This window comes from Oncorhynchus masou, chromosome 28, assembly GCF_036934945.1.
Source record: "Oncorhynchus masou masou isolate Uvic2021 chromosome 28, UVic_Omas_1.1, whole genome shotgun sequence".
Classification (NCBI taxonomy): Eukaryota; Metazoa; Chordata; class Actinopteri; order Salmoniformes; family Salmonidae; genus Oncorhynchus; species Oncorhynchus masou.
Window position 1 is genome coordinate 27406081 of NC_088239.1, and position 16379 is coordinate 27422459.

The following is a 16379-nucleotide window of genomic DNA, read 5'->3' on the forward strand; positions in this document are numbered from 1 at the left end:
GTCCGGGACATAAACTGTATTCCCATACTGTGAAAACAAGGCGCCATGTGTAAATCAGACCCTGAGATCACCTCTATTCTAAACGGGGCAGGAAGCCGGTCCAGAGTCTTCCACTGTGGATGAACTTAGTTGCCAGGTGATCTGTTCCAGAACATTCCACAATGATACCATCATGAAAAAAAGGTGTATATTTGTTAGATTTTTTTTTTTTTTTACAATGTTGTGAAATTAATCTAGACTACCACTAATGTCTACACAGTATACTAATAAGTCACTGCATCAAAAAATTTGATTATTAATAACTTTAAACACATGGTCTATAACCTCTACAGACTAAGTAAATGTTGCTATATATAAACAATGAAAACATTGCACCAATAACTAAATATGGCTACCCAGGAGCATTAATATACTGTAAGAATCTATGTGGTACAGTATTTCAACAATGAAAAGAGGAGGTAATGTAATTAAAAACCAAAAAACAGAGAAGGGAACATATATTTTGGTTCAAAACTTTATTTTTTAAAAGTGCAAAAGTATAAAACAGCTATACATAAAACCTTCAAATAGTAACTATACATTATCTATTTTCACAAAATGTATTTATATTCCTGCTCAGGAGCTTTCCCCTTTGCACAGTGTGTGAAACTATCATCATCACAATTCAAATGTCCTATAGCTTCTCAGCTCATAAAGTGACACAAATTGAATGTCCTTCACACAAAAAGAAAATAACATACTGCATTTAAAACCTCAAATTAAAGAGTTCCCACTGTCCCCACTTGACTTGAATGGTAACAGAATGAAAGAGAAAGACAGAGCTAGACAGGGAGGGAGAGATAGCGAGAGAGAGAGAGAGAAGATAGAAATAGAGAGAGGAAACAGAGAGAGACATTTGAGGTCAGGTTATGTACTGTAATAGCTGCAGTAGTAGAGACGTGATTGACAGACAGGGCGGACCAGGAGGTTAGGAGTTGTTGTAGTTACAGTAGTACACTGTGCTGGCGTCAGAGAGCACAGAGGATATCAGGTTCTCAGGTCCCTGCATGTTGGCCTCATGCACCCCATAAGACAGGCCTGTCATGTCTCCAGGTCTGGAGGAGCTCAGGTACTGCTCAAACTCACTGCGGTCCACCTCCCCAATCAGCTCTGAGGGGTGCATCTGCTCCACCTGGTCTGCTGGGTGGGGTTGGGACTCTGGGGGAGGGGAGAGCTGTCCTGCCCCATGGCCTGGATGTCGCTTGGGGTGACTGGGGCTGCAGTGCTGGCTGTAGTACATGGCCAGTTGGTTGAAGGTGGGGGGCATGGGGCCAGCCTGGGAGGCTTGCTGCTGCTCTGTGGGGGAGGAGTGGTGTCTGTGGAGCATGGGGTTGGCATGGTGGTTGGAGTGAGGGTCCTGAGGTGGGTACTCTGCCCCCTGAGAGTGGTAGGCATACACGGGCATCATGTGGCACTCCTCCTGAGAGTGGCTGTGGAAGAACATGGAGTCTGTCTCCACGGCATCCAGCGGGGACGTGTCGGGGGTGGGCAGGCAGTAGGATTCGTAGGAAGCCCCTCCGAGGGCCTGGGCTTCGCGGTAGTGGCCGAGGGATTGAGGTGACACTTGGTAGCCATGCTCATGGTGGTAACCCATGCTCTCCATACACACCCTACCTTCCCCACCCAGGGAGGTGCTCTGCTGGTTGGGCATGCTGTGGACCAGGAACCCGGAGTCCAGGCGCTTAATCCTCTTCGCCTGCTTCCTCCTCCGGGGTCGGTACTTGTAATTGGGGTGATCCTGCATGTGCTGCACCCGAAGCCTCTCAGCCTCCTCTACAAACGGCCGCTTCTCCGAGACAGGAAGGGCTTTCCACGACTTCCCTACAGATCAACAACAAAGCCCACGTCAGTTAAAGCGGCATCAGGCATGTAGTCTGGTGATGCGCTCCAAAATAGCTCATCATCAATTTAGTAACAGCAGAGCTTTCATTTCGAAATAACATTAGTGTTATTATTGATCGTACATTTGTTGTGATTGATTCATTTGAGTTACCTAGACTATTTCAATGGCCAGAATAAGGGCAGGGTGATGCGTTAGCATCATGTGCTTTTTCAAGAGAATTATGCTTTTTCAAGATAATTTGGTCCTATGCAAAGAGCCTACTACAAACCAAAATCATGGAAGTATAGGCATAAAATAATATTTAGAATATTGCTGCTCGAATATATGCAGTATGCTTCCACGTGGTAACACACTGCTTAAAATTATACAAATTCCCTAGCATTTGATCATAATATTTATGAAATATTATTGAAATACTTGCTAAACAAGAAATTCCCATTGGTCTTTACAAATATCACGTCAGTAACAGGCCTACACAAGCAATTGCTATTTAATTTCCTTACCCAACATTTTGCTCAACTCCGCATTGTGCAGGTCTGGATTTTGTTGTGCCAGCCGCTTGCGCTCATCCTTCGCCCACACCATGAACGCATTCATGGGTCTCCGGATCCTGGGCTCATTCTTCCCACGGTTCTGGTTCCCGGAGCTGGACTCGCTCTTCTCTTTGGTGTCCCCGAGAGGGCTCAGGGGGTCTGCCCAGTGACAGTGTCCCATTCCAGGCATCATGATTGAGATCGCGCACCTAGCCTGGTTCTGATCGTCACTGGCGTAACCCGCATCGGGACTACTCATCGCTGTTCACCTTCGGGCTATCGACACCAACCGGGCAGCAACTCGCGTAGATAAAATGAGAAAATAAGTGTCACTTGCTGTTTAGGTATATAAAATGAAAGTTTTAATAACGCAAGTAAGAGTAACGATTCAAGACTGAGTGGAAAATGTCCGTCACTGTTAGATAATAGCTTGGAGCTGACTAAACTAGAACTGACTATCTACTCTGAGGTTGGGGATACTATAAGCGCATAGGCAACCAATCACAATAGGGTGGGAGTGCTCAGTACGCCTGAGGTGTAAAAAGTTTCAAGTTAGCTGCCTTCCAGCCTTGTTGGGAGCGGGATACCACACACTGTCCTCTGTGTAATATGAGGTGCCCACTGTTAGAGAATGGATTAAACATTTCATTTTCATTTAAATGTATATTCGTTTTTTTCTTCATGTGATACAAGACTGTGGGCGTAGGCCTAGTGTTACTGTGCGTTTTACAGTTATGATTCAAATAGAACATATTGAATTTGTGACATAAACTCCACACAAATGTTTTGGATACATCAACCTATAGGGCTACAGGGGAAAAATAATGCCTAATTGAGCAAATATCAAATAATTAATAGTCTACAAAGTCATTTATTTCAGAAACATTTGAATTCAATCCATGTGCTGCTGTTCTGCGAGACATGTTCTCAATTGCTCATGCCATCCCTTTTAAATATTTGTTTACGTTTTTTGTCATGTTTATATAACTTATCACTGTATACCACCTGTAAGTTTAAACTATCCTAAAGTATATATTATTCAGACATAGGTCTAATACACACGCACTCTCTTTCATCTGTGTATTGCGATGCTGGATTTGGTAACTGGAAGTTCAGGTTTACGCAGGAAATAATTATATTTCTAATGCGCAGATTTTAGCATCATTTTAGACTGTCTGCCAGGGTTCACAGCCATTGACTGGGGCTGGATGTAGATTATGTTGATTCAAAGAAGCGTTAATTAGGGGTTAGACATTCTTATAGGAGATGCTGGTGAATACACTATATTTGCAAACAGTCGAGATAGATTAAATGAACAGTCATCTATCGGCCTTTGTTGTCTGTGAAGTGCAGAACCTGGGACCACAGTTAGGGGACACAAGGGCCATAGGCAGTGGTGATTATTGGACCGTATTCCTCAAGGCCGAAACATGACATGGTTGTATCTGACAGCAAGGCTAGGGTAGGTCTCCAAATCGGTTTCTCTCACCCTAGCAGAAGTTATTTTTTAAACGTAACCTTTATTTAACTAGGCAAGTCAGTTAAGAACAAATTTGTATTTACAATGACGGCCTATGGGGAACAGTGGGTTAAATGCCTTGTTCAGGGGCAGAACGACAGATGTTTACCTTATCAGCTCTGGGATTCAACCTGGCAACCTTTAAGTTACTGGCCAAATGGGCTAACCACTAGGCTACCTGCATTATATCCTTGTCTTTTTACTTGAAACTGTTAAAACAAGTAATTAAATTAGATTTAATTTAATTACACTAATATATCACTAAAAGTATGTTGCAGGTGACCTTGGTCACTCTGGATCCTAAACCCTACACACACTACTCTCCTCCACACATTGGCAGGAGCTCACCTGAGCTGAGTACTGGCATCTCAAATGTTCTACTTCTTGAGCTCCTGTTCCTCTTATAGAATATTAGCTCAAGAGTATTGTGGAGCTCCTGCACCTAAATATAAACAATACCGGCACCCAAAATGAGTTCTAGTACCTTTTTCAGTCAAAGTCAAGCACTGGTGGTGGATGAATGAGGGTGTGTAATTGTGTATACTTTGTAAAGTAATTTATCAGTCCTTAAAATTAGGAATAAAAGAAGTCCAGCAGCCTGAAAAAGCTATATATAGGAAGTATTTAAAACTTCAGAAAAATCACTTCTTCTTTTCATCTGCCACAGATATGACCACTGTTGATATAAAACCATGGCTGATCCCTTGTCTATCGCCTACAATCCTGTAGAAAGTCACCAATCACCATGCAGCCTACATGAGACCTGAGAGAACAAGGTGAGGTGAGAGAGCTACTGTTGATTGAATCATCTGCAGCCAGAATATCAGTCCACCCACACACCTCACACTATTTGAATGTTTTAATAAGCAGTCGAGAACCAAGCCGTGTCCATAGTGGTCAGGAATCAAAACAACAGCCAGAGACTGCAGGCATCCTTATCAGTAACGGCAGGGCTTAACCTGCCAGCTCCCTTCTTTTCTTCATCTGTCCTCGAGCCGTTCCCATCATGCCATGTAGACACAGTTAGATACAGCATGTCAGACTGGAGCCTTTCCTCTCTCAGGTCAAAGAGGGCTGACAGAAATATGAGAGATGCTTATACAACCCCATCGTGCCCTGTCTCGGTATAGCAAGGGGATCCAGAGTATACTGGCTGACCCTTTTGGAGGGGGTGGTGTTAGAGGGGTCTTGCTCTGTCACAGTCCGTGCGCTCGGACAGGATCTGGTGCTATAATATTGGCATCGTCTATTTTACAGCTGATGACCTGATACGGTTTTCCCCCGTGATCTCATGACTGGACTGAAACCTCACGAGTTTGAAAATGTGTGTGTGCATGCTTATATATGTCTATGTGTGTGTTTGCATGTGTGAGTGCCAGCAGCTATGGTGTGTGTGTGTGTGTGTGTGTGTGTGTGTGTGTGTGTGTGTGTGTGTGTGTGTGTGTGTGTGTGTGTGTGTGTGTGTGTGTGTGTGTGTGTGTGTGTGTGTGTGTGCGTGCATGCCTTGGCTGTCTCCTGGTGTGTGGGAGAGAAAAATACTATATTTTGATGGGAGAAGTCATAAAGCCACATTTCCTATACAAGGTGAGGTTCAGAGTCCCCCCAGAGGAGGGGAGTAGGGCAATAAGAGGAGGCGACACGCCCCGCGGCCATCCCCCGTCCTCCCGTGTCCCCCACCCCGTGCCTGGGGAGTCTGGGGCTGGGTGGGGGCCAGGGCTCTCGACGCCAGCCTCTGGGCTCCACGCTCAGGGAGAGGTCACTAGGCTTGCTTACACAATGGCATTATCTCAGTTCCAGCCTCGGCTACTGCAGCGGTGAGCACTTCCTGTCCCTCCGCAAGCACTTCCTGTCCTTGGCGTAGCGGCACAAACTGTCCGCCTTCCAAGCGAGTTCTGACACACTGTCGAGCTGCTGGTCGCCAGACTCACTGTATAAATGTCTGTGGGCGGCTTTCTTGGGAATTGCACAATGCGATTGCCGAGTCCTTTGTGTTGAGTTGCGAGGCAGCCATGTTTAGTTTAAATCACTGGTACGGAAGGCATATATATGTTAGCACTCTGCTCAGATCCCAAGACACTATCAGGCTATAAGAGCCTGAGCTCGGTCAAAGCCATAGAAAGGCAAAGGTTTACCAATGGAACTACTACTCAATTTCAAACGTCATCATTCATTGGAAGAAATAGTATCGTGGATATTCATTTATGCTATTTTGAAACATTAATTCTTCCAATTTCAAGGCCCTCCAACAGTGACACACAAAAAACACATGAAAACACAAATGAACGAATAAATGAAGGCTAAAACACACAGTGCAATCACTGACCAATAGGAAGTGAATAGAATAAATAGTTTAGACTAGGTCTGATTATGATTACCTCTATCAACTGCCTTGACGGTGCTTGCAGGAAGGGGGAATGGGGAGGATGGAAGAGGAGGTTAAAGAGGGTAGAATGTAATGCAACAGGTGTTCTCAGTCATACACCATACTCCTCTCTCCCTCTTCCATCACCAGTATGTAAATAGAAATCTAAGGTGATTAAAGCCACTTCATAGTGGCTAATGAAATGCCATCAGACGCTCAGCCTCCATTAAGGCTGAGTTGTGAAGCGACATGTAGTTAAGATGACATGCTGTATCTATTCTTTTGCAACGCCCCATATACTGTAGGAACACAACTCTCTGAAGCTGTAATAACCCGGCTAATTCAGTATCCTTACTTTCCATTGTGTAATCAAATCGGTGAATGTATGTTTGACTATGGTATTTAGACTTTTTATGGGTTTTTTTTCCGTTTTTTTAAATGATCTCATTAGTAATCTGATCCATGAAACAGATATAAGATATGAAAGCTTGTGCTCAGGTCAGGTTACGCTCAGATGGCTGATGGGAAAGGTTGTGTGTTGGTTGAGTGTGGTCCTGTTCATTTCTTACTTCCCTGTGTTAAAGCCTGTGACCTCAATGTTTGGACTCCACAATCCCACAATACCTCAGTGTGAAGCAGATCAGAAAATGAACAAGAGAAAGATCTTACTTTCTTTCTGTCCTCAACTGACATACCTACCAGTCGATGTTGTTATTGTAAAAGATCATGTGTTTTCAATGACTTTTCTTGTTAAATAAAGGCAAATAATAAAGTCACTGAATACAGTGCATTCGAAAAGTATTCAGACCCCTTGACTTTTTCCACATTTTGTTACCTCACAGCCTTGTTCTAAAATTGATTAAAAAACAAAATTCCTCATCAATCTACACACCATACCCCATAACGACAAAGTGCAAACAGGTTTTTAGAAATTGTTGCAAATTTACAAAAAAATCAAAAACAGAAAGACCTTATTTACATAAGCATTCAGACCCTTTGCTATGAGACTCAAAATTTAGCTCAGGTGCATCCTGTTTCCATTGATCATCCTTAAGATTTTTCTACAACTTGATTGGAGTCTACCTGTGGAAGATTCAATTGATTGAACATGATTTGGAAAGGCACACACTTGTCTTTTAAGGTCCCAGAGTTGACAAGGCAGGTCAGAGCAAAAACCAAACAAATTGTCCGTAGAGCTCCGAGACAGGATTGTGTCGAAGCACAGATCTGGAGAAGGGTACCAAAACATTTCTGCAGCATTGAAGGTCCGCAAGAACACAGTGGCCTTAAATGGAAGAAGTTTGGAACCACCAAGACTCTTCCTAGAGTTGACCACCTGGCCAAACTGAGCAATGAAGGGGAGAAGGGCTTTAGTCAGGGAGGTGACCAAGAACCCGATGGTCACTCTGACACAGCTCCAAAATTCCTCTGTGGAGATGGGAGAAACTTGCAGAAGGATAATCATCTCTGCAGCACTCCACCTATCAGGCCTTTATGGTAGAGTAGCCAGACGGAAGCCACTCCTCAGTAAAAGACACATGACAGCCTGCTTGGATTTTGGAAAAAGGCCCCTAAAGACTCTCAGACCATGAGAAACAAGATTCTGTGGTCTGATGAAACCAAGATTGAACTCTTTGGCCTGAATGCCAAGTGTCACATCTGGAGGAAACCTGGCACTTTCCCTACGGTGAAGCATGGTGGTGACAGCATCATGCTGTGGGGATGTTTTTCAGTGGCAAGGACTGGGAGACTAGTCAGGATCGAGGGAAAGATGAACAAAGCAAAGTACAGAGAGATCCTTGATTTTAACCTACTCCAGAGCTCTCAGGACCTCAGACTGAGGTGAAGGTTCATCTTCCAATAGGACAACAAGAGAAAATAGCTGTGCAGCGATGCTCCCGATCCAACTTAACAGAGCTTGAGAGGATCTGCAGTGATGAATGGGAGAAACTCCCCAAATACAGGAGTGCCAAGCTTGTAGATATATACCCAAGAATACTCGAGCCTGTAATCGCTGCGAAAGGTGCTTCAACAAAGTACTTAGTAAAGGGTTTGAATCCTTAAGTAAATGTCATCACTGTTTTTTTATATACATTTGCAAAAAAATCAAAGTTTTTTGCAAATGTCATTATTGTGTGTCGACTGGTGAGGGGAAAAAACGATTTAATCACGTTTAGAATTTGGCTGTAACGTAACAAAATGTGGAAAAAGTCAAGGGTTTTGAATGCTTTCAGAAAGCACTATACACCCCCCCTCTTAGCCAAAAGGCTGTGTGTGTGTGTGTGTGTGTGTGTGTGTGTGTGTGTGTGTGTGTGTGTGTGTGTGTGTGTGTGTGTGTGTGTGTGTGTGTGTGTGTGTGTGTGTGTGTGTGTGTGTGTGTGTGTGTGTGTGTGTGTGTGTGTGTGTTGTGGGCTATAGATCCCCCTCAGGGGAATGCTGGGAACATGAGGCCATGAGGAAAGGGGTGCAGGGGTGGATGTGTGTGCCTCAGACAAGCACAACACAGAGTAAACCCTCTCCCCTCTCTTTTCATTGTTCTGAAGGCGTTAATCTGTCAGGGATCTTCTGGGAATCAGGTGGGAATCTCCTTGGGCACATTGTCATTGTTACCGGTCTGGGCTCATTCTGGTACCCTCTCGTCCCTTTCTACCACCCCAACACACTCATGCATGCTCGCACACTCTCTCTCACACTCCTCTGGGGGGACTCTGAACCTCACCTTGTATAGGAAATGTGGCTTTATGACTTCTCCCATCAAAATATAGTATTTTTCTCTCCCACACACCAGGAGACAGCCAAGGCACACACACACACACACACACACACACACACACACACACACACACACACACACACACACACACACACACACACACACACACACACACACACACACACACACACACACACACACACACACACACACACACACACACACACACACATCGCTCTGGGCTGATGTAGTTGTGATTAAACCTGTTCTTGTTTATCTCCACAGGTCAGTTCAGAGATGAGCATATCCGCCTCATCCCCCGCCTCGCCTTCACTCTCTGTCTGTTTGATTAATCCCAGTCCTGGATCCAAGACACGTTTTCAATCTTCCTTTAGTCATGCTAACAGGAGGATGTTTGAAAACTTTTCACCTAAAGTTGTGGTAACCTCTGGTTTTGTGGACTTCCAGGGGGTCGAGCAACAATAAGACGGAAACGCAAAGTAAAATAATCAAAGTCACTTTCCTGAGTACATGACAACTATGGTAGTGTTTCTTCACTCATGTAGCGTATGACTTCATAGGATATAAAACTATTCCTCTTCAGTTTACAGTAATGTACTGTTAAACCAAGTTTCTTTGGAATTTATGGTAACATACTGTAAAAAAAAATCACAGTAACTTACAGGTAAAAAACTGGCTGACAGTAACTGGCTGACAGTAACTTACTGTAAAAAACACAGGATTGTTTTTACAGTGCATATACAGAAAGGATCAAACACTTAAAATGTTGAAATGCCAAATGACCAGGGATATACGGACTAAAATGAAAGATAAGATTATAGGATGAGTCCCTTTAGGTCCCCACTGCAGTCTGTAGAGTGATTGGGGACATGTGTGTTTGAGTCCAAATGAATCCAGACTTAAATGAAGGTACAGTCTGATTAAAGTGACCCCTCCTGCCTATTCCAGTAACTTTACCTGTGATTGATAAGTCATTGTGTCATCATCACCATTTTAGGATAAAAAGGATAAAAGTCTCACTCACTCGTGAATCACATTTTAAAATAGAAGCACAGGGGTGACTATTAGTTAACCGGGGAAAGGGAAAACCCATGTTTCCTTACTCAAATGAACAGAGAGGTCAGTCCTTAAAGGGAGGACAATGGCCGCATCCCAAATGGCGACCTATTCCCTGTGTAGTGCACTATGGCCCTATGGGCCCGGGTCAAAAGTAGTGAACTATACAGAGAATAGGGCACCATTTGGGACGTAACCGATCTCTTTCATCTTGATCACTTTTACTGCCCTGACCTGCCTAACTCTCCACCAATGACCACTGCATTGTCTTGGCCCACGGGCTAATTGTGACTTGTGTTTATCATTTTTATGACTTTATCCGTGAAGACAGAGGTATGGCTGGCTTCCTGACACTCCAGGCTTCTTTTTAAACCAATCACATTATTAGGGTCAACATTGGACGCCCCGTCTTCAAACTGTATTGTTTTCGTCAGTGCAATAATGTTCCCAAACTGATAAGACCCTATCTATTTTGGGTTTTGCGCAGAAAGGGATTTGTCCCTGATACATGATTTCTGTGTTCCGGGGAAGAAGTTATTTTAAGAGTTAAGTTTCAGGGACAGCATAAACTGTGTGATAAATGGGGGATACAGTCAAATCTGAAAAATATCTCTAAGATCTGTTTTGTGGTATGATCAGGATGACTCGTGGTGAGAAAAATGTGTAACCTTTATTTAACTAGGCAAGTCAGTTAAGAACAAATTCTTATTTACAATGATGGCCTACCGGGGAACAGTGGGTTAACTGCCTTGTTCAGGGGCAGAACAACAGATTTTTTACCTTGTCAGCTCAGGGATTTGATCCAGCAACCTTTCGGTTACTGACCCAACACTCTAACCAATAGGCTGTAGATTGTCTTTAAAGGGGCCATCAGCAGTTAAGACATCTATTTATGGACTTAATTATGAATGCCATGTACCCATTTATTAGAATATAACTTAGAAATGCCTCATGAGCTTAGCTCAATTGTCGTACCCAATCAGAACTCAACACACTGTATATGCTTATTTACCTCCAATGTTTGTTTACAAAGTAAAAACTATCATTTTGATATCATGGATGGTCAGTCCTTGCATCCAGGGCTCTGCCTATGAATTTCTCCAGCCCCATCCCTCAGCTTTTTACCGCTTTGTTATTGTTTCTACTGTTGATTGCCCATTTAAACAGCGGTATTGTTCCTCTGACAACTTAGCTACCACATAAATAGTACTCTCCACGTCTTGGCATGCATTTGACCCCTCCGCCCTGAAAAGAAGTCCCTCAATTCATCTCATCTGTCACACATAAAGGTGACGCATAATAGCACCTTCCTATTTCCATTCCTATAGTTTAACACATGCAGATGCCTATGCATCCACGTTTGTGTGCCTTTTAACTAACTGTTGAGTGCAGAATATGAGTTCATTCCTAATCTGTGCACCGTGGCCCATGCCTTTGAATGGGATGAGAGGGACAGTGGGGCCTTTGTATGTGACAATCAGGGTGTGAATCGATTCCTCAGGCGGTCAAATACTCCTCTCTCTTTCATGCGTGGCCTTTGCCTGGTCGAGGTGCTAAAGCGTCACCGCAGAACAAAACGCTGATACCCCCAAGGGTGCTAACTGAACACCATGTTGGCGCGAGAGGCGACCAAGGCGACCAATACCGATCAATAGTGTGTGATCAGTGGTCTACTCTCTCTCTCTCTCTCTCTCTCTCTCTCTCTCTCTCTCTCTCTCTAGGCACAGACAGGGGATCTGTGGATCAATATGGTGAAGCACGAGAGCTGGAGAGGAAGAATGATCTCTTAGACAGAAGATAAGAGAGACACCATTGCACATTGCATTCAGCGACAGCATAAACATCTGCATCACCGGTCTGGCTTCTACTTATTCAACACAGTGCCTAATGAAGAAACTCAATGCTACTGCATTGATATAAGTTTATGATCTCGTGTGGTTTGTTCATTTGTTGACTAATTGATCATTGTTTATTGCCGTGATTGAATGTCATACATTTGTCGTAAAGAGATTGCAATTACGATTTTGTTTGGACACCATTGTTCATTTTCGGGAACTTCCTCACAAACGTAGTGACTTCTCCTTTGATGGTTTGTGGCGACACGCTCTTCACAACGCTCATATCCCCTTCATATATGGAGATCACTGCACCGTCACAATGATGCTGACATAATACACATGCAGTGTATTCGGAAAGTATTCAGACCCCTTGACTTTTTCCACATTTTGTTACGTTTCAGCCTCATTCTAAAATTGATCTTCGCACAATAGCCCATAATGACAAAGCAAAAGCAGGTTTTTAGAAATGTTTGCGAATTTATTTAAAATGATGGAAAAAACGGAAATATCACATTTACATTAGTATTCAGGCCCTTTACTCAGTACTTTGTTGAAGCACCTTTGGCAGCGATTACAGCCTTGAGTCTTCTTGGGTATGATTGGCACACCTGCATTTGAGGAGTTTCTCCCATTCTTCTCTGCAGATCCTCTCAAGATCTGTCAGATTGGATGAGGAGGGTCACTGCATAGCTATTTTCAGAGAGATGTTAAATCGGGTTCAAGTCCGGGCTCTGGCTGGCCCACTCAAGGACATTCAGAGACTTGTCCCGAAGCCACTCCTGCATTGTCGTGACTGTGTGCTTAGGGTCGTTGTCCTGTTGGAAGGTGAACCTTCGCCTCAGTCTGAGGTCCTGAAAGCTCTGGAGCAGGTTTTCATCAAGGATCTCTCTGTACTTTGCTCCGTTCATCTTTCCCTCGATCCTGTCTAATCTACCAGTCCCTGCCCCTGAAAACATCCCCCACAGCATGGTGCTGCTACCACCACGATTCACCGTATGGATGGTGCCAGGTTTCCTCCAAATGTGACACTTGGCATTCAGGCCAAAGAGTTCAATCTTGGTTTCATCAGACCACATAATCTTGTTTCTCATGGTCTGAGAGTCTTTAGGTGCCTTTTAGCAAACTCTAAGCGGGCTGTCATGTGCCTTTTACTGAGGAGTGGCTTCCATCTGGCCACTCTACCATAAAGGCCTGATTGGTGGAGTGCTGCAGAGCTGGTTGTCCTTTTTGAAGGTTCTCCCATCTTCACAGATGAACTCTGGAGCTCTGTCAAGTGACCATCGGGTTCTTGGTAACCTCCTTGACTAATACCCTCCCCCCCCGATTGCTCCATTTGGCTGGGCAGCCAGCTCTAGGAAGAGTCTTGGTGGTTCCAAACTTCTTCCATTTAAGAATGATGGAGGCCACTGGGTTCTTGGGGACCTTAAATGCTCAACTGTGGGACCTTATATAGACAGGTGTGTGCCTTACCAAATCATGTCCAATCATTTGAATTTGCCACAGCTGTAGAAACATCTCAAGGATGATCAATGGAAACAGGATGCACCTGAGCTAAATTCCGAGTCTCATAGCAAAGGGTCTGAATACTTATGTAAATAAGGTATTTCTGTTTTCTGTGGAAAAAGTCAAGGTGTCTGAATACTTTCCGAATGCACCGTATCAGCCCTTACAAAAATGTCCATTCAATATAATCCACATAAGAATTCACATTTTCTGTTGTATTAGGATTATTTTCCTACTGTAGCAAACTGGCTCAAATTAAGACCATACACCTGTATAATGCCCATAAAGGAAACACGGGACATTACACACAAAATGTGCTGGTCCACAAAGGACCCACACAGCCATATCCATTAAAATATTCTTAATTAACAGTTCAAAATAATGAACTTGTAGTTGTGTTCATTAAATAACTTTCTCCAGATATCCCGTGTCCCTACATGTTTTACAATATAATATAAAAACACCTTCAATTATGGGTATTCTTTAATTGATTGTGTTTCATATGTATGCCTAACATTCCAAATACAGCCTAATCAACTTGCAGATTTGTTCCACTTAAAACAAAGGCTACTGCACATGCAGCTTCTCTTCCTACTCCCATGCATATACAGTTGAAGTCGGAAGTTTACACACACTTATGTTGGAGTCATTAAAACTCGTTTTTCAACCACTTCACAAATGTCTTGTTAACAAACTATAGTTTTGGCAAGTCTGTTAGGACATCTATTTTGTGAATGACAAGTAATTTTTCCAACAATTGTTAACAGACAGATTATTTAACTTATAATTCACTGTATCACAATTTCAGTGGGTCAGAAGTTTACATACACTAAGTTGACTGTGCCTTTGAACAGCTTGGAAAATTCCAGAAAATGATGTCAGGGCTTTAGAAGCTTCTGATTAGGCAAATTGACATAATTTGAGTCAATTGGAGGTGTACCTGTGGATGTATTTCAAGGCCTACCTTCAAACCCAGTGCCTCTTTTCCTTGACATCTTGGGAAAATCAAAAGACCTCAGAAAATAATTGAAGGCCTCCACAAGTCTGGTTCACCCTTGGGATCAATGTCCAAATGCCTGAAGGTACCACGCTCATCTGTACAAACAATAGAACGCAAGTATAAACACCATGGGACCATGCAGCCGTCATACCGCTCAGGAAGGAGATGCATTTTGTCTCCTAGAGATGAACGTACTTTGGTGCGAAAAGTGCCAATCACTCCCAGAACAACAGCGAAAGAGATCGTGAAGATGCTGGAGGAAACAGGAACAAAAGTATCTATATCCACAGTAAAATGAGTAATATATAGAAAGTAACCTGAAAGGCCGCTCAGCAAGGAAGAAGCCACTGCTCCAAAACCGCCATAAAAAAGACAGACTACGGTTTGCAACTGCACATGCGGACAAAGATCGTACTTTTTGGAGAAATGTCCTCTGGTCTGATGAAACAAAAATAGAACTGTTTGACCATAATGACCATCGTTATGTTTGGAGGATAAAGGGGGAGGCTTGCAAGCCAAAGAACACCATCCCAACCGTGAAGCACGGGTTGGCAGCATCATGTTGTGGGGTTGCTTTGCTGCAGGAGGGACTGGTGCACTTCACAAAATAGATGGCATCATGAGGAGAGAAAATCATGTGGATATATTGAAGCAACATCTCAAGACATCAGTCAGGAAGTTAAAGCTTGGTCGCAAATGGGTCATCCAAATGGACAATGACCCCAAGCATACTTCCAAAGTTGTGGCAAAATGGCTTAAGGACAACAAAGGCAAGGTATTGGAGTGGCCATCACAAAGCCCTGACCTCAATCCTATAGAAAATGTGTGGGCAGAACTGAAAAAGCGTGTGCGGGCAAGGAGGCCTACAAACCTGACTCAGTTACACCAGCTCTGTCAGGAGGAATGGGCCAACATTCACCCAACTTATTCTGGGATGCTTGTGGAAGGCTACCCAAAACGTTTGACCCAAGTGAAACAATTTTTAAGGCAATGCTACCAAATACTAATGGAGTGTATGTAAACGTCTGACCCACTGGGAATGTGATGAAAGAAATAAAAGCTGAAATAAATAATTCTCTCTACTATTATTCTGACATTTCACATTCTTAAAATAAAGTGGTGATCCTAACCAACCTGAGACAGGGAATTTCTACTGGGACGAAATGTCAGGAATATTGAAAAACTGAGTTGAAATGTATTTGGCAAAGGTGTATGTAAACTTCCGACTCCATCTGTACATGCAGGCCTACCCTGGCATTATATTGTCCTCTATGGTGCTTAAATTACAGAAAATGTAGAGGAATGTGCAGTGTGTTGTTATCACACAGCTGTGGTTTTATGGAGGAAATGCACTGTGTGTGAGTGCTTCCTCTCTGAGCTCTTCCCTTTACTCTAACGGTGTATAGAAGCAGCACTATTGACAGGAAGATCCTACTTTAATGTTTATACCACATGTTAATTAGCCTCACATTTTAATTACTCTCCCATACATGTTCTCATCACTCACAATGTAAGGAGGCCATACCATTCACTTAACGCTCACACGTAGCATCCATTCAATTATTACTCTCAAAATATGCCTGTCTGTGCAGTCATATATCAAGACAGATGGTTTGTGACACTAATGATGCTGAACAAATGACTTGTGAAAATTGTATTTATTTTCTTAATTTGATGACAGCTTTTTGGTGGATGTTATTTTAACTTTCAGTGCAGGAATTTAATTGATTTAAGAGAATTGATCATCTAAAAATATGACAGTCAAATGAACGTAGCCAGTTGTCTACATTACATACAAATTTCTAAACTTTACTCAGTGACATGCACACAAAGGAATAATTTTATCAATACTTAAGGTTGGATGTCTTTTCGAAATTCAAAGGGACTTATTGCTCCGGATAACCTCTCAGTGTCTGAGTTCCTGATGTTAAAACAGAGATAATCTCCTGACA

General features: G+C 43.1%; 1 protein-coding gene across 1 annotated transcript; it reads right to left on the reverse strand.

Annotated features, from left to right (window-relative positions):
• Positions 1–496: 496 nt before the first annotated feature.
• LOC135517451 (transcription factor Sox-17-alpha-A-like) lies at positions 497–2882 on the reverse strand. Its single transcript, XM_064941763.1, has 2 exons — positions 2386–2882; positions 497–1860 (listed from the first exon to the last, which is right to left on the reverse strand). Exons 1-2 carry the CDS (start codon positions 2672–2674, stop codon positions 968–970), a joined length of 1182 nt encoding a protein of 393 aa, XP_064797835.1. The 5' UTR covers positions 2675–2882; the 3' UTR covers positions 497–967.
• Positions 2883–16379: the final 13497 nt, after the last annotated feature.

Excerpts from the sequence above, each read along its gene's own strand:
- LOC135517451 (XM_064941763.1), bottom strand. The coding sequence starts at position 2,674 with ATGAGTAGTCCCGATGCGGGTTACGCCAGTGACGATCAGAACCAGGCT. Across the intron at positions 1,861-2,385 it reads GGAGTTGAGCAAAATGTTGG|GGAAGTCGTGGAAAGCCCTT; the intron begins GTAAGGAAATTA and ends GTTGATCTGTAG.